Source organism: Gossypium hirsutum, chromosome A11 (assembly GCF_007990345.1).
Source record: "Gossypium hirsutum isolate 1008001.06 chromosome A11, Gossypium_hirsutum_v2.1, whole genome shotgun sequence".
In the NCBI taxonomy this organism is placed as follows: Eukaryota; Viridiplantae; Streptophyta; class Magnoliopsida; order Malvales; family Malvaceae; genus Gossypium; species Gossypium hirsutum.
Genome location: NC_053434.1, coordinates 21,004,164 through 21,024,697, shown reverse-complemented (window position 1 = coordinate 21,024,697; position 20,534 = coordinate 21,004,164). Strand labels below are relative to the sequence as shown.

At 34.0% G+C, this 20,534-nt stretch overlaps 3 protein-coding genes across 9 annotated transcripts; 2 read left to right on the top strand and 1 right to left on the bottom strand.

Annotated features, from left to right (window-relative positions):
• The first annotated feature begins 4,421 nt into the window (after nt 1-4,421).
• On the top strand, nt 4,422-7,438 carry LOC107892010 (receptor-like protein kinase FERONIA). The gene is made up of 2 exons (XM_016816966.2): nt 4,422-4,874; nt 5,151-7,438. The coding sequence occupies exon 2, from the start codon at nt 5,608-5,610 to the stop codon at nt 6,751-6,753; it is 1,146 nt and encodes a 381-aa protein (XP_016672455.1). The 5' UTR covers nt 4,422-4,874; nt 5,151-5,607; the 3' UTR covers nt 6,754-7,438.
• Nucleotides 7,439-12,363: 4,925 nt separating this feature from the next.
• LOC107892012 (receptor-like protein kinase FERONIA) lies at nt 12,364-20,330 on the top strand. Of its 2 annotated transcripts, XM_041081324.1 has the most exons (5): nt 12,364-12,481; nt 12,578-12,684; nt 12,779-12,905; nt 18,192-19,211; nt 19,447-20,330. In XM_041081324.1, the coding sequence occupies exons 4-5, from the start codon at nt 18,332-18,334 to the stop codon at nt 19,611-19,613; spliced, it is 1,047 nt and encodes a 348-aa protein (XP_040937258.1). In that variant the 5' UTR covers nt 12,364-12,481; nt 12,578-12,684; nt 12,779-12,905; nt 18,192-18,331; the 3' UTR covers nt 19,614-20,330. The 2 variants fall into 2 exon arrangements, with proteins under 2 accessions (XP_040937258.1, XP_040937257.1); XM_041081323.1 differs by lacking the exons at nt 12,364-12,481; nt 12,578-12,684; nt 12,779-12,905 and having other exon boundaries at nt 17,994-19,211.
• Nucleotides 12,962-17,883, bottom strand: LOC107892011 (putative disease resistance protein At1g50180). Of its 6 annotated transcripts, none has more exons than XR_005904918.1 (4): nt 16,654-17,883; nt 13,691-15,459; nt 13,384-13,576; nt 12,962-13,234 (listed from the first exon to the last, which is right to left on the bottom strand). XR_005904918.1 is itself a non-coding variant. In XM_016816968.2 (3 exons), exons 1-2 carry the CDS (start codon nt 17,675-17,677, stop codon nt 13,703-13,705), a joined length of 2,781 nt encoding a protein of 926 aa, XP_016672457.2. In that variant the 5' UTR covers nt 17,678-17,883; the 3' UTR covers nt 12,962-13,565; nt 13,691-13,702. The 6 variants fall into 6 exon arrangements, 2 of the variants coding, with proteins under 2 accessions (XP_016672457.2, XP_016672456.2); XR_001682405.2 differs by having other exon boundaries at nt 13,487-13,576; XR_005904917.1 differs by having other exon boundaries at nt 13,384-13,565.
• Nucleotides 20,331-20,534: the final 204 nt, after the last annotated feature.

Sequence of the window (20,534 nt, the reverse complement as noted above, 5' to 3'; positions counted from 1 at the left end):
ATTTCATCATTTAACCCTTCTTCAAACCGGATACACATTTCTTCTTCAGTAGATACAATGTCTCGGGCATATTTGCTGAGGTAGACAAATTCTCTTTCATATTCAACTACTGATTTATTTCCCTGTCGTAGGTCGAGGAATTCCCTTTTCTTTTTATCCAAATATCGTCTGCCCACATATTTCTTCTTAAATTCATTTTGGAAAAATTCCCAAGAAATTTTCTCTGCCGGAACCACAGCCTCGATCGTCTCCCACCAACTATAAGCTTCTTCTTTCAACAGAGACACAGCACATCTCAAATAGTCATCTGGTGAGCAAGCCATTTCTTTAAAAATTCTTATCAAACTCTGTAACCAATATTCAGCTTTGACGGGATCATCATCAGTCCTTCCCCGAAATTCTTCGGCTCCAAGTTTTCTAAGCCTTTCCAATGGAGAACGCTTACTAGATTCAGTCGTTGTAGAAGGTGGAGGAGCAACCGGGGGTACCATCGATGGAGCAGTAGGGGGAGGAGGTGGTTCAGCCTGATTTCTTTCTTGCCTCATTTCAGTATACCACTGATTCATAATCCCATAAATCATATTCTTTAATTCATGCTCTCGCATTTGGGAAATCGGAACATCACTGCTTGCTCTTTGTTCAGAATTCTGTGCTCTACTGTTAACTTCTTCTTGATCAGTACGTTCAGGTAAATTTGACATCTTTATAATCGGAGAGTATCTATAAAAATAACAAAGATTAGATCGGATCATACACATCACACTATCACAGATTTATATGGCATGTATTTCTAAACACTTTACACTTCACACATATTCCGAGGACCGGCTAAACCGGGCTCTGATACCACTAAAATGTAACACCCCTTACCCGAGACCATGGTCGGAGTCGAGCATGAGGCGTTACTTGACTTAACTTAAAAGTTCGGGGCATAAAAATTTACTTTCAAATTTAATTTCATCATTCATAATAAAGCTGTCCTCCTGTACAGCAGTCACTAAAATAATTATAATTCAAGCTACAAAACTCGAAATTTAGATCCGTAAATTTTCCATAAAACTAGACTCATATATCTATTCATCATAAATTTTTCAGAATTTTTTCTTTAGCCAATTAGTACAGTTTATTAGTTGAAGTCTCCCCTGTTTCACTAATCGACTATCCTAACCACTCATCACTAAAATTTAATTATCTCTTATTAAAGGCTTCATATGGTGATTAAACTTATTTCTACTGAAAATAGACTCATTAAGGAGTCTATACATATAAATTATAACTCAAAATTCCTTCTGTACAATTTTAATGAATTTCTAAAGTCAGAACAGGGACTTCAAAAACATTCTTGCCCTGTTTCACTAAAATTCAAATATCTAAAAGTATATAATTCTTTTGCTTACTCCACTTCTTTTATATGAAAGTAGACTCTTTCAGCTTTAATTTCATATCTCACTCAACTTCTAATTATATTTCCACTATTTTTGGTGATTTTTAAAAGTTACATCAATGCTGCTGTCCAAGAACTGCTCCATTGCAATTTTTAAAAAAAAATTCAATATAACCCCTTTATAATTGTCTAACCTTCCCTGCAAATTTCAAATCACAACCAATTCCAGTATTTCATCTACTTCATTTAAATACTAATGAAGTTCAACCAATCAACCATTTCAAACTAAAAACATGTATATATTTCGATATCTAACGCAACCATAACATTCAAATTTACTTTTCACTTCAATTCCCTATACATGCCATATAAATCCAAAAAGTTGCTTAACATAAACTACCGGAGTATATCTGGATAGTGTGATTCTTGATGTAGATCCGATCCTCCGAATGTATAAATACGTTAATCTACAAAAATAATAAACACACACATGTAAGCTTATAGAAAAGCTTAGTAAGTTCATAGGCATAAAACATAAATCTTACCAAACACTTGTACACTTATACAATATACACCATTACTAAATTTACCTGTCAACCACAATCTTTGGTGAGTTCCTTGGTATAAACTCACTACTACTTATTCTTTTACCATAATTCCTTTGGGCCCATTTGTCACTTACCATCCTTGATCAAAATTAAGGAACGGTTACGGAAAATTGAGTACTTCACTTTCACTTTGACATATGACCTCTTATCACTTGTCCTTGATCAGATAAGTGTAGCTAGGCTACCACTTATCACTTTGCCACTTGATCAGATAAGTGTAGCTGAAGCTACCACTTATCACTTTATCACTTGATCAGATAAGTGTAGCCACTTATCACTTTGTCTCTTGATCAGATAAGTGTAACCACTTATCACTTTGTTTCTTGATCAGATAAGTGTAACCACTTATCACTTTGTTTCTTGATCAGATAAGTGTAGCCACTTATCACTTTGTTTCTTGATCAGAAGTACTCAAATCCGGTGTTCCACTTAATTTGATCATTTATTCGATTTTCACATTTTTATTTTATTCTCATTTCAACAATAAATACATTTCATCATACATTGTATAATTCATGAAATTAACATTTAATCATTAAATTTCAGCCATATGAACTTACCTGGATCGATTTGCAGAATTTGTAAAAGTTCAGGGACTAATCGGCTACTTTTTCTTTTCCTCGACTTGTTTCAGGTTCTCGATCTAAAATGCAAATTTATTCATTCATCAGCATTTAATTCAATTCTAATTCATTTCACAATTTATGCCCTTTAATTTTCGAAGTTACACTTTTACCCCAAACTTTACAGTTTTTACAATTTGATCCCTACTCAATTAACCCCTCAATTGATCTAATTTTTCTCAATTAACACCTTTTTCCAACTATTTTAGACTACTACATAGCCTTTCATACTCAAAACCGCAACACCAAACCTTAATTCCCAACTTTTTCACAATTAGGTCCCTAAAATCAATTTCTATCAAAATTACTTAATAAAATCATCATATAACAAAATTAAAGCTTCAATTTCATGTTTATTCATCATAAAAATCCAACACTAATCAATGGTAACTTTCAAAATCAGCCATGGAATCAAAAACTAATGAAATAATTAGTTGGACCTAATTGTAAAAGTATCAAAATCACAAAAATTAGAAGAAATAATCAAGAATTAAACTTACATGATTCAAAAATATGAAAAACCAGCTTATTCCAGACCTCCTATGGCGTTTTTGCTGATAAATTGTGAAGAGATCTCTAGATTTTTCACTTTTGTCTTTGTTTTAAATGTTTAATTTGTTAAGTTTCCAATTTTGCCCCTGTTTCTCCTTACATTCTGCTGATTTTTCTTACCCAACCGTCCAGCCCATATAATTTGGGTCTAATAGCCTTTTAAATCCCTCCACTTTAGTCACTTAAGCTATTTAATCACAATTTAACAAATTTTACACTATTCCCAATTTAGTCCTTTTTAGTTAATTAACTATCCAAACGTTAAAATTTTCTAACGAAACTTTAATACCAACTCAATGACACTCTATAAATATTTCTAAAAATATTTATGGCTCGGTTTAAAATCTTCGAGGTCTCGATACCTCGTTTTTTTTTTTTTTAATTATTTTAATATTTATTCCTAGTACACTATTCACTATTTCAAAAATTTTCCTAACTTCACATTTAACTTATACTTACTAAATTTATAATATTTTCTACTCGTTTTTCAGATTTAGTGATCTCGAATCACCATTCCGACACCACTAAAAATTCAGGCTATTACATGTTATATACGTACAAATATATACAAAAGTGTTTAAATGAAATACTATATAATATATTAAAATAATATAATATAAAGAATTTCAAAACAATAATTTTATAAGCACAAAGATGAATTTTAAAACAACAATTTAGCCATTAAAATAATATATGTACAAATATACACAAAATATTTAGATGAGGCATTATACAAAAATATTAAAATAACATGATAAAACAAACTTCAAATTAATTATACAGATGAAAATAAAGTGAAATAACTAAAATAGATTAACAAATATACCTAGATTGATTTTAAAAAATTAATATTTCCACATAGAAAGCTCAACTAAATTACTATATGTACGCAAGTATATAAAAATATGTAAACAAAATATTTTACATAATGCTAAAATAATATAATGTAAAATTTCAAAGCAATGATTCTTTTAAAACAAGGTTAAAATTATTAAAGTAGCTTTTCTTTAAAAATATTAAGTGAATTTCCTTAAAACAATGAATTATATAAATGGGAACTTAATAAAAATAAATTTAAAATGAAAGGGACAATTTATAAATAAAATAAACGAATGGAATTAAAATAAGGACCTATACGAAACACGCCCAAACAATAAGGACTAAAGTTGGAAATACTCCAGACCCCCAAAACGCAGCCCTTATGCGCGGACTGAAATGAAATAGCACGTAAATTTTTGGGGAAACATTAAAAGAAATAAATAAGATGCCAATAGGAGTCTACTGAAATGTGGCACGAAAAGGGAGGGGTTAACTGTGAAATTTTCCCACTTGAAGCAGAGAGGCACGGGTCCGGGTCTGGGAATGGGTCAACACGCGGGTCAGCCTATCCCTAAACGCCACCGTTTCGTTCACTTTACAAAAAAGTAAAGGAAAAAAATTAAGAAAACCCTAAAACTAACATTCAGCCACCCTAAAACAAATCAAAATAAGAAGAAACAAAACTGAAGCCTCTCCCCTTTTGTTCATTCGGCCGAACCATGAATCCTCTGCCCAGCCACCACACGCTACCGTGACTGGTAATTAGCGGTGAGCAAAGCCCGTTCTAAAACCGATTAGAGCCACATATGCCAATCTCAACCCTGAAATCCCCTCGTAGACTTCGATTTAGACGAAGAAGATGAGGATCCCGAAGGCAAACTCTCGATGGTAAGCCCATTGTTTTATTTTTATTATACTAAAAAATGCATGCAAACAAAAAAGAAAACGAAACAGATTCAAAAGGAAAGATGTACAAGACGTTTGAAATCACCTTCTCCTATTTTTTGACTGCTTTTTTGTTATATTTCAATCCGTGTAAAAAAAAAAAGGTTACATTTTTTACTCTTGGCTATATAGCCGAATACATCTATTGTCGATTTCTGTTTATTTTTTGTCTGCCTTTGCGTGTTGTACTCTCTGTTCCTCATTTGGGTCTGTTTGCAGGTTAGGAGAAGGTAAACGAAGGGAAGCCTCCGTTTTGGTGCAACAAGACAAGGGGGAGCCGAACCTCGAGCGTCGGACGTGTCGACGAGGCACGTGGGGTATGCGGCGCTAGGGGAAACTAGGGTTTCCTGCTAGCTAGGGGCTGGTTTGGGCATTTGGGGCCTATCGGGCCAATTGGGTTTTGGGTTAGGGGCTTGTTTGTAAAATGGGTAGGATTTGGGCCTTATTGGGCTTTTTGTTTTTGGTTTGGGCTGATTAGCAATTCTGGACCCGGGTAAATTTGGGCACTTACACAACTCATTCTCAAACTTCAGTCCTATTCACACAGCAGAAAATATAAAGAAAGTTTAATACAATGCATAAGTGTTTCCGTATGTTTTCATATATCTTCTCTCAGGCGTATAGAGTTCTCTTCAAATCTTCGGAGGGGATATTTTAAATAAATAAAATATCCCCTATGAGGCATCGTTTCTGTTCTCTGCTAAGCTTCTTCGCTTCAAAGAAAAAATTTCCTCAGTTAGAACTTCCGGAGGATATATGCCGTCAATTTTCAGTAGCCCAGATCAAAGCCGCGACCAACAATTTCCATCCAGACTCCATTATTGGTACAAGTTACTTCGGGAGTATTGTTTATAAAGGGACAATGGATGATGGAACCATTGTTGCTGTGAGACGCTGCGGAGGCAGTTCAGGAGGAGGAGCAAGTGAGTTACAATTAAATGAGGTACAGTTGCTTTGCCAGTTGCGCCACCCGCATCTCGTCTCTCTTATCGGGTTCTGCCTTTCGGAAAAGGAGATGTTCGTTGTGTTAGAGTACATGAGCAGAGGGTCACTCGCTCATGCTATCTACGGGAAGGATCATGTTCCACTGGCTTGGAAACATAGGCTGCACATATGTATTGGTGCAGCACGTGGATTACATTACCTTCACGCTGGAGCCAAGCGTGCTGTAATCCACCATAACATCAAGAGCTCAAACATATTTTTAGATGAAGAATGGTGTTCTAAACTTTCAGATTTTGGATTGTCCAAATTGCTTCCTCTTAGCACGTCAAAAGCCTTGACAAGAATCGACACAGATCATGCGGTGGGAACTTGTGGATATATGGCCCCAGAGCATCGCGTGCGTTTACTGAAAGAAAAATCCGACGTCTTATCATTTGGGATTGTTTTGTACGAAGTTCTTTTTGGCAGACCACAATATGATAGCACACTACCTGAGGAGAAACAATATCTGCTTGATTGGGCCATGGAATCCCTAAGCCAAGGAACCATTTATCATGCCATTGACCCATACCTCAAGGGAAGGATAGCTCCAGAATGTTTGAACAAGTATTTGGAAATCGCTTCTAGTTGTGTCCACCATAAAGGAAATTTAAGACCAGCAATGGGCGAGGTGGAGGTCACACTAGAGCTTGCCTTGGAGCTGCAAGAGAGAGCAGATTCCGAAATGAGCATCTATCCTTACGGTGAATGTATATATGAAGAAGCATTGTTTTCTGGCTTTGTTTGGAAATTTTTGGGTCTTGATAGCCATAATTTTTCTGAAATTACTAACGACTCATCAGATTCTGAGAGCAATAATTGCAACAATAATAGTTAAATGCTTTGTCACATAGCAGTATCAGTCCGGGAAAAAAATGAAAGTCTATGTGTTTAAAAAAAAAATTCAGGCTCTTTTTGGATTGCATGAATTAATGTGTGTGTTCTACAAAAGCAGCGATATGAGGTCAATCCCTGCAGCCATAGGTAGTAGCTAGGGTTGGCGGAAACTCTTGCAGACTAGACATTTTGCTCGTCAAGTGGTTAGTAGTGATGGTTCTTGGCCTATTCCAGGAACAAAATATTCAATGGCAGCAGTTTGGAGTATATTAAGACCAGAGAAGGGAGAAGGTTCCATGGCTTAGACTGGTGTGGTTCAAGTTTTATATTCCCAAACAGACATGCATTTGTTTATTGGTTGGCCATTGCCACTAGGGACAGATTGATCTCATGGGGGTAAGAAGATGAGTACGTGCTTTGTAGGAAAGAGAAGGAAACTAGAGACCACATCTTCTTTAGTTGCTGCATATCTTGGATTTATGTAAAATCCAAAGGAGAGCTGTTGTTTGGGTTGAAGAATCACTATGGGCTGCTACTTCAAGGAAAACAGTCCTTGATCACAAATATTTTACACATTGCTTTGAATGGTTTGATTTTTATTATTATTATTATTTTTGTATGGAAGGAGCAAAACTACAGGGTTTTTGCACATGTGGAATCTACTGAGTCCAACATTCTTGAATTAATTCAAAATGTGGTGGTGCTATGGGTGCAGACTTCTTGTAGTTGAAAACAACAGTGATTTTGGAAAAGAAAGCTTTTGAAAGTTTTGTGGGAAAATGAGGTGAAAACGACTGTTTGATATTGTTATAAAAAATAAAAGTCGAAAAATTTTCTTTTAGAAAGTAAAAATTAGTTAATTTATACGTTAATCAAAATGATTTTAGCTATTCATAAAAATAAATGTTTTAGCTTTAAAATTTATCTTTTCCTTATTAAAATAAAACTAATAACATCTAATTTTTTCTATAATTTTTTTTCTTTTCGCCATGTAATTGAATAATTAGGGTTTCATATTTAATTTTTTTTTAAAAATTTGAAATGAAAAATAAGAGATTATAATTATTAAGATTAATCAATTTGGATATTAGGTACTTGATTTTCTTGATTGAAATGGTCAACTAACTTTTTCAATGAAGAAAAACAAGTATCTAAAACTCAAATTGATTAATCTTGATAACTCTAATCTCTTGTATTTTCTATTTTAATTTTTTTTTCTAAAAGAAAATAAACAAGAAAGTAGAGGTTATCATTTTTTTTTCACTAAGACTTCAATTGCACAGGGGAAAGAAAAAAAAAGAAGAGAAAAATTGGTAGCGTAAGATAAATACAAAATATAAGGTTTTGAATTATTTATTTTAATCTAATAGTTAAAATAATTTTAATTTTCATAGTTCTCGTTTTAAAAATTCTCACTATAATTATCACTTAATTTATATAGTTTTTAAATGATTTAATATAATAATTTAGTTATTAAAAAATATTTTATAATTATTTTTTAAAATGATAATTGGATAATCTATTTAATAAATAAAATGTGTGGTGCTATTAATTTAGTTGGCAAGCGCTCCTTAATAATTGCATGGGTCATCATGGATGGATAAACAGTAGAGAGATGAGGACAGTATTCATTGTTTAATCATCCCACCATATATATTTATTGATTTATGAAATAAATTATTCATTAATGCTGAAGAAATCCAAAAAAGAAAGGAGTTATAGCTCCAAATCGTAGACTTTTTCGAATTGCATTATAGGGGTGTTCATTCGGTTAACCGACCCGAAATTACTATAACTGAATTAACCGACCTTCCAAAAATTTTAACCGTTAACCGAACCGATTTTTTTTAAAAAAATTTAACCGAACCGAAATTTTTTCGGTTAATAAGGTCGGTTAACCGAATTAACCGAAAATTATGTATTTTTTATTTTTAGTTAAAAATTACCCGAATTACCCGAATTACCTGAATTACCCGAATTACCCGAATTAACCGAATTAACCGAATTACCGAAAAATACCCGAATTTTTTTTTTTTTAAAATTTAAAAAATTTATAAATTATTAAAGTAAATTGGGTTTTAGACTTTAGTAAATTGGGTTGTCTTTTAGTTTTAGTTTTATTGGATTGGGTAATTGGGTAAACTTTAGTTTTAGTTTTATTGGGTTGGGTAATTCAGTTTGGGTTGGGTTGGATAATTTTATTTATTAATTTTTTCGGTTAACCGAAAATTTTCGGTTAACCGACCGGTTTCGAACCGAATTAACCGTTAACAGAAAAATCATAAAAAAATTAACTGACCCCCGACCGAAAAAATTCGGTTAACCGACCGATTAACCGAATTCGGTCGGTTAACCGAATTTTTTTAATTTTACCCGAATTATGCACACCGCTATTGCATTATGCTCTTTGGAATCCATTTCACACTGAACACAAATTTACAAAAAGTTGAAAAGTAATACTCAATAGTCAATACTAAGTTTGAAATACACGTGAGAGAAAATTTTAGGTGATTTTAAGATTGTGTTTTTCTTTTAATTTCATAATATAGTTTTGGAAATTTACTTTTCAAAATACTTTTTTTTCTTTTTAATTTTATTTACAAATATCATAATCTCGAGTTTAATATAAATGTGTTTGGAAATTTTGACTTTCTTGTCATATTTCATGTTTGAGCAATAGTTAAACAAGATGTACGGAGCAATCAAAGTTTTTGAGGTTTTTATATTTGATTTTTAATGGATTATGATTGAATATTATTGTGAGTCTGTTCTTCTGTGCTTAAAAAAAATATTTTTGGCTCTAAAAATATTTTTAAAAGAAAAACTGTGCAGAACAAGCTGCTTTTGATTAGAATTTTGGGATTTTCAGAAGTGCTTTTGAAAAGCACTCTTGAAAAGGAGAAGCTAAAATCACTTTTAGTGCTTAATTACTTTTTCACCCCTCCAATAATATAGTACTTTTCTTTTTTTTTTTCTTGGTGCTTAATTACAAATGTGTTAAAATTATTAATTAAAAATAAAAAATATTTTTTAAAATATTAATTACAAATATTTAATGGTTATATTTAAATATTTAAAATGTAGTTTATATATTCTAATGAAATTTTATAAGTAATTAATATTTATTACTTAAAAATATTTAAAATTTATATTTCATATATTAAAATATTAACAAATTATAATAATTTTTTTATATTCTCACTAGAATATAATAATATTACTAATTTAAATTTTATTTAAATGCATATTTGTTACTTGATAATAATATGTCTAAAATAGACATTTTATTTCTCAAAAGTACTTTTTGACAGCAATACTAAACACTCAAATTTTAAACCAAACTTTTCAAAAGCACTTCTCAAAAACAATTTTCTACAACACTTTTCAAAAGTATTGCCAAACTAACTCTAAGTCTTGTTTGTAGACTTGATTATGGGTTGAGATATTCATTTAGGTCTGAAGGTCCGCTCGAAAAGTGGGAGAATTTGAGCAAAAATATAAGCTCTAAAATAGGCTTGACAAGAAATAAGACTTATTTTCTAAATGGACTGGGCCTCGGGTAGGATTTTTTGCTCGAGCCTAGCTCGAATCAGTTGTTTCACTGTTGTTTTGCTACCATTTCGTTATTATGTTGTTACTATTTTGTTGTTAATATTTGAATATTATATAATTGTTAATTTTACTACTATTTTAGAGACATTTGCTTGTTTAGTTATAACTATCTTAGCTGTCGCACATTGGTGTGTGATTGAGTGTCTGTGGCTTTTGTATTTTGCTATTTTATTGGGTAATTTTGTGACACTTTTTTAGGTATTGTTTGGAGAGCTTTATTAAATGTAAAGTGAAACATGCACCAATATTCATTGTGGTAAAGGTAGTTTGGGCTTTAGCCAATAGGTGATTCGGTTGGATAGTTGAATAAAATTATTCTTCGAGAGTTACTTTGCATCATGTTCTACCTTGCTACAAATATGTTTTTGTCTCATTTACTCTTCTAACAGAAGTTAGAACGAAATTGTTTTGCATCCAACCAAGTTACCTATTCTAACATCTGTGTGAACAATAGTTCGAACAAAGTGCAAACTAGAGTGTTTTCTATTGGTATCAGAGCAAGCTTTACGAGTTGCTTGAAAGTGATCGTTTGTTCTATTTGCAATTATGGAATCCATGAAAGAAGGTAGTTTAATTACTCGATCCTTATTGCTACTTGGTTTAACAAACTATACTTATTGGAATGTTCTTATGAGAGATTTTATCATGTTTGTTAATGAAGTAGCCTGGGGATGCTATTGAAGATGGGTGGATTTGACCCATTGTAATTGCTGGTGATGACACCATACGCCTTCAAGAAAGAAGCAAATATACTTATGCATAAATAAAGGCTTCTTATGAAAATTCATAAGCTTTAGATATTATTTTCAATGGAGTTGATTTGGACCAACTTAAAATCATTTTTGCATGAGAATATGCCAAGGAGACAAAGAAAATCTTGCAAAACTAACGTGAATGAAATGATGTCAAAACTTCATATTTTAACAACTAAGTTTGAAAATTTTAAAAAGTTTGAAAATGAAACTAAATTTGAGTTTTATGTAAAATTATATTAAATTTTTAATGAGGCTTTCTGTCTTAGTGATTATTTTTCCAAGGATAAATTGATATGCAAAGTGTTAAGGCTTTACTAGGTTCACGGTTAAAATCATGACAATAAAGAAGACAAAATATATCACCATTTAAACTAGACGAGTTAATAGGCCCACATTAAACTTTGAGTTGACTTTGGAGGAAGTGAAATATGCACCAAAGTTGTCCTATCTGTTATTCGAACGTGAGGTGGGACAAGAAAAGCGATCAAAGTTCCAACACTACTTTTTGGGATAACAAGTTTAGATTATATGAATCTATTATTTAATTTACTTTTAAATTTTTTAGTTACTAAATTTTGATATTTAAAAAAATTATTTGAATTAAGTTTTTTCTCTAAGCATTTACATTTTAATTATGATATTAAAAATTAGGGTAAATTATGCTCAATGTTACTAGACTATTAGTAAGTTTATATTTTGGTCGTTCAACTTCAAAAAATTACAAAATGGTCATTAAACTATTCGAAAGTTTTTATTTAAGTCACTAAATTGTTAAGTTCTTTTTTTAAAAAGTGTGACTAGTGAGCTCCAAACAACGATTTGAAAACTGGTACAATGGATCAATACTATCGACGAGTAGAAGAATATACCTTAGATCTAAGTCGATATGATAGTTTAGTGTCGGAGATCGGAAGAAAAACCCGTTTGGATTTTGATTTGTAGATTTACTACTTTTAAAGTTGTTTCATGAAAAATAAATTTAAATTGTAGAAGAAAAGAGGAACCAAAGCTTACAAATGGTGTAGGTGGTATGAACAGAGGTCATACAACAACAAATATAATAGTCTGGTGACTTAAATGAAAATTTTCAAATGGTTAAGTGATAATTTTATAACTTTTTGAAGTAACTTACCAAAAGTAAATTTACTAATAGTATGTTCACCTTGGATGTAGTTTACCTAAAAATTATAGATCTTACCCGTTAACATATACATATTATATATATATATATAGTTATCGATTGAGATTAGCAATAGATTTGTCTATTGCAGTATTATCATAGGTTAGGAAACGGTAGGTAATATTTGGGAACTATGGATATAGTAGACATGCTAGGTTAATAACCGTTGAGGTGGTAAAAATGTAATGGGTTTGCTTAAACATTTGTTGGTTTCTTGGTTATGAGGGGAACGTTGTGATATTCAGGTTGATAAGAATTTTCATTTTATCCTCTTGCAGGGTAGATGTTCGATAATTTGTTTGAATAGGATTAATATTCTTTTGGAGCTGTCTCGTTATAGTAAAAAAGGATCGCTGGGTTCCATTCATCCTAGATGAGTTTGGTTGTATGTTGAGTTGTGAAAGTTTTTGGTTGCATTTCAGTTCTTGCTTTGCTTAATTCAAATCTTAGATTGCAAACTTACTTGATGTCTTTATTAGGCCGCTGCAGTCAGCAGAAAAATCCAAAACTTGAGCAGCTCAAAGTCCACTCCTTACTGAGATGATGAGAAGACTCACGCTGTCAAAAGGGCCACTCCAGGTGATAGAAGCATATTGTTTTGATGAGGTTAGCTTTTAATTGTGATGCAGGATTAAACGCTTTCAATTCTCTATCCAGCTATCTTAGGAATCTGATAAATTGCATTAGTATGTGCTTAATACAAGATATTTAGTTGCTGTATCAACCTAGTAACTATGACAAATATGCACCTTATCCAATAGTTGAGGCAACACCAACAAGCATTTAAATCAAGAGAAGTCTTAACAATATAAGCAAGAGAACTAGGTAATCTTAAATGACAAATCTTGCAAAGAAACACCCATAGAACTCTGAGTCATCTTGCTCCTTTTACTTTTCAAAGCATCAGTGTCTATATAACAGTCTTCCAAGCAGTCCTGAACATTTGAACACACAGAATTTTCAGCCTAGAGTAAACAATGGACCGCAGATTTTTTCACTAATAAGAAGTAGCTAAAAATTTTATATTTTGAACCATTTAAATAATATAATTGAAGATTAAACAGCCAGATACAGAGATGCTTGCCCATGTTTAACAGTGGTAGAAGCTTGCTGCAGAAGGAATTCATAATTGTTACTCTATGTGGATCCATAATTAAGTTGTTTGGTTTCTTTGACAAAGCACTCACTGTTAGAAGTTTTATATTGTTTGGAGTTTGACTTCAAAAATTTATTTGTAAGGCAACTGGTAAAAATATGCCACCAAGCCTGGAATAAAGCTAGAACAATGCAGTTAGAGGTGGTCTTGAGTATGACATTAATAGCCAATATGCAAATTAAATCAACATTATAACAATTGAACAAATTAACATCAATAGTATAGCGTCACTCACCATAATTTTGTCTCAGTTCAAAAATACAATGGAAGGCACATGTAGGACTTTGTAGAAATCTTCCCCATCCTCCTCAATACTACTTTTGAATGCTCTTGACATCCACCTAATCTCTACTTCCCGGAGGGTAGTGACAAGCCTCAGTCCATCTGGAACCATCTTCAGCTTGTAGCAATCAGAAATACCCAAACGACTAAGAGTAGGCATAGCTCCTTCTTCAATCTTCCACTCCTCAAAATTGGACAACCCACGAAGAAGTAACGTTTTTAGTTGGGGGAAACTGTTCCTAGTGCAAGTCATTTTCTTTCCCATGAATAATTCCCATCCACTTAAGTACTTTAAGTGAGGCAGCTTCCCAAGCGCTTCCATTGGATCTTCAACAAGTCTAGATCCCCATAAAGTTAACTTGGTGAGAGATGAAGGGAATTCATTATCTCGGGGTAAGTTCTTTATTCTTCCTTCTACATGCAGCTTGCAAAGACGTGGACAGCCTAATAGTAGTTTCCTTAAATCAACTACTGTATCCGGAAAGGAAAGGAGGTCAGTTTTTAAGGACAGGGACGTCAGGTATGGCAATATCTTATTTGGAGATTCAAAGATTTGGACAAATGATTCAAAGTGTCTAGGGTCATTTAGAACAAGTTTTCGGAGGTTGGTTAATAGGAGGAGATCCCTAACATTACATTTATTAGCAGGAAAATTTACAAGAGTCTGCAAATTGCTCAGACAGGCCAACTGTAAATTATCTGTAACATCCCCGCACCACTTAGGAAGATATAGATGTCTCAACTGCGCCATCTTCCATAAAATATTAGGCACTTGTACAGTTGATTCCCATGACACTTTATCAATTGTTTGCAAGTTCAGAGTCTGCAAGCCAATCAGATTGACCAAAGATGTCGGCAATTCTCTTATACGTGTTTTCTTCAGACTTAAAAATCTCATCTGAACAAGAAATCCTATATCTTCAGGTAATTTCTCCTCAAGTCCTTTAATTCCTTCAAGATCCAACACTTTAAGCAATTTGAATTTGTCAAACACAGATTTCAAAAGGCGCTCATTATGTATTCTATGTTTTTTTGGACGGAAAAAGAATAAGGACCTAAGGTTAGGATTTTTCTGGTATTCTGGCAAACCAGGATCTTGGTTGTTTTGATCCAAATGGATAGCACATCTACGGATCTTGCTTACAGGTGTTGGTCTAGAATACGTAGAAGATGGGAGAGAACCAATAATATGCATAAAATTTTGTTGTTTGGCCTTTGACAAGCATAAATCACGCATAAGGTCATGCAGGCGACAAGTTTTTATGGTTCCTGTTGAACCCTTCACTCCCACTTGAACCATCGACCTATTTATCATGTCATGTAAGTAGCCCTGTGCAACTTCCTCCACAGTTTCATGCCTTTCATCTACTTCTACTTCATTCTGTGAGGATATAAAGCCTTCTGCAACCCATTGCCGAACTAATTTCTTGGTTGGTATTTCAAAATCTTCTGGAAACTGGCTCAAATGCAAGAAGCATGGTTTCAGTTGGTAAGGTAATTCATGGTAACTTAAAGCCAATACCTCAGATAGTTTAGCTTGTCGTCCACTCTCTTTCGATCTTGCCAAGTGTAACTTGATATTTCTGTGCACCTTATCCCACTCATTCACTGTTTCTTTCGTTGCCAAAAGTCCACCAAGCACAATGATTGCCAGCGGTAGACCTGCACAACTTCCCACCATTTCCCTCCCTAAATTCTCCATATCTTTTTCAACTACAAAGCCTGTAAAACACAAATCAAAATGAAAATTAGAAAATCCTATGTTTCCTAAATGAACCATAGATATATAACCGGGTGCCTTCCCTAATAATCAATCACTCATTTTGGGCTTTGACTGGTTGTTTAGGGTGGACTTATCATTAGGATGGATATCCTAAATCCAATTCTTCTTACTCTTCTGTTCTTCAAAAGAATAAAAAAGATTATCTATTCTACTTGTTATCATGCTTTGTGAAGAAGTAACAATTAGGGAAGCTTATGTGCATGCTCTGTTACTTCATATATTTTAACAAATTATATATCTAAGAAAATTAGTGAGACAAAAAAGGAAGGCATAGAAAAAAGCATTATTAGAGAAATGTTCGAATAGAAACGAATGCTCAGAGGATATTAAAATATATGCACATCAAGCATGACCAATTATAGTACTGCTAAAGGTAAAATGTACCTAAATTTTGGGGCAGGTAGCAAGGTATAACTTTTTATTCTTAAAAGTTGTTAACGACTTCACCAGGTGCCTTCAACTTCTATTACCAAGTTCTTCTAGGTGGTTACTTTAATCACGTTAGTTTTGATTTTGCCTCTTGATTTTGATTATTTCATATATAGTTTAGTCATGCATGAATGACATTACTCCTGCCAAATGCTTAAGTTGGAATATGAATCATAACAAGGCTAGAGCTTAATATGAACCTAGTCAATATGCTTTGCTTCAATTATGATCTGTTTGAGCAACTCCAAGTGAACCATGCTAACTTTAGTTAAGCTGTCCAGAAAGCCTTGCTTTTGGCAATAGTTTAGTCAAAATTTGTGAAAACAATAATATAAGTAGTAATCATGTACTATTTTTTCCCTTTACCCAAATTCAATTATCCTATACTGCACAATTCTATTTTCCAAACATTGGCTTTAGATTAAATAAGAGTAAGATATAGGCTAAACTTATGTTAGTTGGACTCTATTTTTCCTGAAGTACTCGTGTCCAACTACTTTGAAACACATTCCAACCTGGGTATGAGTATAAGATTCTCTCTAGATATATAAAAAAACCTCAACAATGTAATAGTATCGCACTTGCCCCCAAGTCAGGTAATATAGGGCTAAGCAGATAGCAACATGCAGAATTATGGCTAATGGAGTCAAAAGACTTTGGCAATCAAGATGTCTAGGAGTATGAATAATGGAATAATTAACTACCTGATTTGTCTTTCCTTGGAAATGCTTTCAATTGGAATAGCTCCCAACTCTGTTCTTCATTTAAACACTCTGGTTCATGAAGGAATCCATTCTGATCAGCATCCGAAGCTACTTTCCTATTGCGGGTTGTGAGCAATATTTTGCTACCAACAGTTGTTTCATCAGGGAAAGCAGGGAATAAAGTCTCCCACGCCTCACTGGTCCAAATATCATCAATCACAATCAAACATTTCTTCTCTTGCTGAACTTTGTAAAGCTTCTTTGCTAATTCCTCATCCCTCATTCTCAAAATTTCTTCCTTCTCCTCCTTTGATGGGTTGATCAATTTCAGCAGAATTCCTTCCCAAACATCTCTTGGTCTGCATTGTTGAGAAATATAAGCCCAAGCAAAAGCCTCAAAGTGTCTCCTAATATCTGCATGATGGTATAAGGTCTTTGCTAGGGTGGTCTTCCCAAGACCTCCCATCCCACAGATAGACACAACACGGCAACGTTCTTCTTCATGAATTAACTTCACCATCAGTTCCTTTATGTTTTCTTCAAACCCAACAATATGCTCTTCCACAATATGTGAATAAGACCATCTCAGCTGCCTTTGCCTCTCTGATAAAATTCTAGACCCTTCGCCTTCTTTTCTTGCTGTTATTCCATAGGTCTGCAAACTTCTGGTCAGGTCGGTGATTCTAGATTTGAGTTTTTCAATCTCTGATGCAAGATTATGAAGTTCCTTTCTGTGGATAATCGAGTTTCTGATTGTCCCACCTTTCTTGGATGCAAATTTAACAATATAATTGTCAATCACATCTTCAACATCATAAGCAGCCTCCCTTATCTCTGAAACCCAGTTTTTAACACTTTCTTCTTCATCTAGTCTTTTGTCTGCATCTTTGAGGAAGCACTGCATCCGCTTTAGTTCAATTTGCAACTGCTTGACTTTTTTGTTAACCCCCAATAACTGTGCAGCCTCCTCAATTAATAGCTCTCCGAGCCTTTCCACAAGAAAAGACACCACAGATTCAGCCATGGCTACTTTGGTTTTGCAACTAAAACAGAGGCAAAGCTTATGTCCAGTCAAGCTGAACTGAAGTTGAATGAAAACAAACGACTGCTTAACTGAATCCAGTTATGTTATCTGAAAATCATTTTGCAGAAGAATAATGAGAAAAGAAAAAGAGACTTAAGAAACTAATAATTGATATCCAACAGCGTGAAGCAAGTCAAAGTCGTCGCTTTGCTTTTCTCAATAAAATGCTAGTGGGCAAGAAAAAAATAAATTAAAATAAAAAATTAGTCAGAAAAGTCGAATGTCCGTAGAAATTAAAAATGGTTGTTGGGAGCTGCATTTTATGACTTATTTATTCATTACATCATTCACCGACAGTAACTTCCCAGTCTCTGAAAACGAACATTGCAACGGATACTGAAAATTCAGAGAAGAGCCTGTCATTTCCCTCCTGTTTTTCTAAAGTTTCCAGTTAAACAAACAAAATTTTAGCCAATGGGTTTTTGTTTTCACACTCTTCCATCTTTCTCTGAAGTTTTGAAGGAGATCAAATCCAAACTAAGACCAACAAAATCCAATGCTCTTAATACAAGGCGTTTAGCACTTCCAGAGGAATTTTGTTGTCGATTTTCACTAGCCGACATCAAAGCTGCTACCAACAACTTCCATAAGAACATGATTATAGCTGAAGGTGATACAGGATTTATATTTGGAGGGAAGATCAGTGATGGATTCTATGCTATCAAACGCTTGAGGCAAACCTCTGATTCACATTTACCACTCCTGGAATTGAGATATGGGGTGAAGTTTCTCAGCCAGTTGCACCACCCCAACATCATATCTCTCCTCGGTTACTGCGACGAGAAAGAAGAGATGATCCATGTGTATGAATACGCAAACAATGGGAGCCTCTATGATAATCTCCATGCTGAAAATCACGATCCAATCCCATGGAAGCGAAGGCTGGAGATATGCATCAGCGTAGCTCGAGCTTTACATTACCTTCATACGGGAGCGAAGTTTGTGCTAATCCACCGGGATGTCAGTAGCAAGAACATCCTTTTGGACGACCAATGGACTTCAAAACTTTGCAATTTCAGTTTCTGCAAGAGGGGGCCCCATAGCATGTCAAGGGATCCAATTTCCATTGAAATAGAATCAGATATAGCTTATACTTCTGCATTCATAGCTCCGGAGGTAGCAATCACTGGCAGGGTATCACATAAAACTGATGTTTTTTCATTTGGGGTAGTTTTATTTGAAGTTCTATGTTGTAGACGCATATTTGATGCAGAACTGGAGATGCATCAAAGATTTCTATATCGTTGGGCATGTAAATGCATCGAGAATGGAACAATTTACAGTATAATCGATCCATATCTTAAGGGAAAGATAGCTCCACAGTGTTTGAAGAAATTCTTGGAGATTGCTTATAGTTGTGTCCAGTTTGAAGAAAACAAAAGGCCTACCATGGGTGAGGTGGAGGTGACATTGGAGCTAGCATTAGAGTCGCAGAAGCAAGCAGAGTCCGAAATGGAGAGTACAAATCCACAAGGTGAGTTTATGTGTGAGGAAGTATCATTATCATGTACCCCCTAACTGTTTTCTTTGATCACAGATTTCATGAATTATATTGTGTAGTAACTGAAGATATAATTTAAGTTGTTTTCCTGATATAGCAGCCTGTTATATAAAACTTTTTTTATCCCAAAATTATTTTGCAAACAATAAATGAAACAGTAGCCAAGATCAAATCTGAATTTGTTGTGAACAAAATAAAATCCTCCCAGAAACAGCATTCGTCGCTTCCAGAACACATATGCCGTCAATTTTCACTATCCAGATCGAAGCCGCCACCACCAACTTCCATCAAGACATGATCATTGGTCATGAAACTTATGGGGAACCAATTTATAGAGGACTCATCGATGATGGAACCCTGCTTGTAGCTGTCTGATGTTTCTACTACTGCCCTGAAGAGTTTATATTAATGGGCGGAGGTGATCGACAGTTTCGAACTGAAGTGCAGTTCCTTTGCCAGCTGCGCCACCCAAAATCTCATCACCCGCATTGGATTTTGTGATGAGCAAAATAAAATGATTCTCTTGCACCTTCACCTAACAGCGCAAACATCCTTTTGGACCATGGATATGCTCCTAAGCTATCCGAGTTCGGGTGTTCCATGATGGGTCCACTCAGCATGTCGAATGATTTGATAAAATCGAGAAAGGGATCGTTGATTATACAAATGCTGGAATCTACACTGATCCCGCTGAATTTTATGGCCCGCCTGTGACATGAAAATCTGATGTCTACTCATTTGGTAGAAAACAATCCAAATTTAGGGAACTTCCAATTCGAAGGCCAGGAATTTATGTGATCTTTAAATGTATTAAAAATGGTACCGTTTATGATATCATCGATCCATATCTGAAAGGAACGATAGATTCAGACTGTTACAGTTGTGTTGGCAATGGGTGAAGTAGAGGTTATGCTAGAGCATGCATTGGAGCCTCAAATAAAGCAGATTCCAAAATGATGTGTAACAACCTTCATGCTGAACGTATCAGAAACTTGTAGCTATTCTGATAATGGTACTACTGGTGGGGGATACATATCCGACGATGTCTGTAGATAGCCTGTTAAGATAATTATAAGCATGTTTTTGGTTCAAGCTGTCTTATATTTAAGATTTCGGAATGATGTTATTTTGTTTGAATTTTAAAGATTATCTTTAAGCTGATAATCTTTATCTCCTCAATAATGCTAAGTTTTGATAATATAAGTAGAAATCACCGTACTTCTTCTTCCTTAAGTTTGGTAAGCAGGTTAGATAAGGTCAGATTTCGGAAGTAATATTCATTTTATAATATTTTTA

What these genes read in the sequence shown, in the direction of transcription:
- LOC107892010 (XM_016816966.2), top strand. Translation starts at nt 5,608, where the DNA reads ATGAGGCATCGTTTCTGTTCTCTGCTAAGCTTCTTCGCTTCAAAGAAA.
- LOC107892011 (XM_016816968.2), bottom strand. Translation starts at nt 17,677, where the DNA reads ATGGCTGAATCTGTGGTGTCTTTTCTTGTGGAAAGGCTCGGAGAGCTA. An exon ending in TCCAAGGAAAGACAAATCAG is followed by an intron (nt 15,460 to 16,653) that starts GTAGTTAATTAT and finishes TGTGTTTTACAG; the next exon opens with GCTTTGTAGTTGAAAAAGAT.
- LOC107892012 (XM_041081323.1), top strand. Translation starts at nt 18,152, where the DNA reads ATGGGTTTTTGTTTTCACACTCTTCCATCTTTCTCTGAAGTTTTGAAG. An exon ending in GGAGAGTACAAATCCACAAG is followed by an intron (nt 19,212 to 19,446) that starts GTGAGTTTATGT and finishes AAATCCTCCCAG; the next exon opens with AAACAGCATTCGTCGCTTCC.